General features: G+C 31.2%; 1 protein-coding gene across 1 annotated transcript in view; it reads right to left on the bottom strand.

Annotated features, from left to right (window-relative positions):
* Positions 1-330: 330 nt before the first annotated feature.
* LOC106103373 (40S ribosomal protein S10) overlaps positions 331-1,306 on the bottom strand; it is a 1,479-nt gene continuing 503 nt past the window's right edge. Inside the window, exons 3-4 of the mRNA XM_013283116.1 lie at positions 642-885; positions 331-397 (exon numbers count right to left, since the gene is read on the bottom strand). Coding sequence (XP_013138570.1) covers positions 362-397; positions 642-885 — 280 coding nt within the window. The 3' untranslated portion in view covers positions 331-361. The remainder of the gene's footprint in view (positions 398-641; positions 886-1,306) is intronic.

The following is a 1,306-nucleotide window of genomic DNA, read 5'->3' on the forward strand; positions in this document are numbered from 1 at the left end:
CTGTCGTAATTTTATTATCTGTTTGTAGATACATGCAATAAATTATGGTCATTATTAGTAATGTGTTTTTTTATTTAACCTTATTCTACTCAACTACTGGAATTATTGGTTAACCTCTTTAGCTCACCAAAAGTGTCACCACCACCAAATCTGCTACCTAATTTAGAAACCTCAATTTTAGCCACAAAGATCACATGCCATAATCAACATGAATTGAAAGTTCAATTACTAATTTGTACTTTTTCTTGTACTACAAGTTGTACATTTTCTATATCTAGTTAGAGCTACATTTTCTAAAGAAACTAATATATATTGCATAATAAAACAAACTTTGGAATAATTTTGTTTATTTAAGTATTATTCAAGGAGCTGGCCTGCCACGTCCATAGCCACCTCTCTGTAACAATTGAAAATTATGATTTAAATAAATTGCAGATGAATCCATTGAGCCATAAAAACATACAAATTCACCAGCCACCTATGACACAGTGTGGAGATGTTACATTATAAAGAATCTTATCTATTCTAGAACTTTAGTTAGACCATTTATGGTCTCAAAAATGAGATTTGATAACATCATTCTTGTTTTTCATATAAAGCATTGTAACTACAATAACTAAGGCATATATAAAAATACTCACGAATTCCAAATCAGCAGATCCAGGGCCAACATCAGCCTTCTTATCATGAGGTGCACCAGGTGTAGTGGGTGCACGGCGATATGCAGACCTGTCCTCTGGTGTACGTGTTGGTGCATCTGTCCTGCCCACTGCACCACGGCGTACTGTCTCTGTTCGCACTGACCGCTTAAGGGTGGCTGGTACAATTTCAGGGGGCAAGTGGAGGAATATTCTTAGGTACTCAATACCCTCATTGGTTAGGTACCTGTAAATATTTAAATTACATCTTATTAAAATCATGAAATAAAAATTAACACACAACATATTTTGTAATCTTGTATATAAGTTAAATAACTTAATTGTAAACCTAATATTTCTTGAAGAAGTATTTAAAAATGTAAAAATAAACAATTTACTAATCCATATAAGCTCCTATTCAGGTACATTTAATTGAATAGTTGCATGAACCATGTTTATCATTGGACTAAATTATTAATATTTTGTTAGCACAATTGTAATTAGTAACAAATATAATAAAAATGATACTGAATAATTTTAAGGTGAAGTGAAGATTATTGTCAATCAAACAACAAATATTCCATAAGAAGAATTCTGTAATTCACTGAAAAAATTACTTTATCACTTAAATTCATAAAAACTCTTGTTTACCAATGGTAATTTCCTAA

This window comes from Papilio polytes, unplaced genomic scaffold (assembly GCF_000836215.1).
Source record: "Papilio polytes unplaced genomic scaffold, Ppol_1.0 DF823823.1, whole genome shotgun sequence".
In the NCBI taxonomy this organism is placed as follows: domain Eukaryota; kingdom Metazoa; phylum Arthropoda; class Insecta; order Lepidoptera; family Papilionidae; genus Papilio; species Papilio polytes.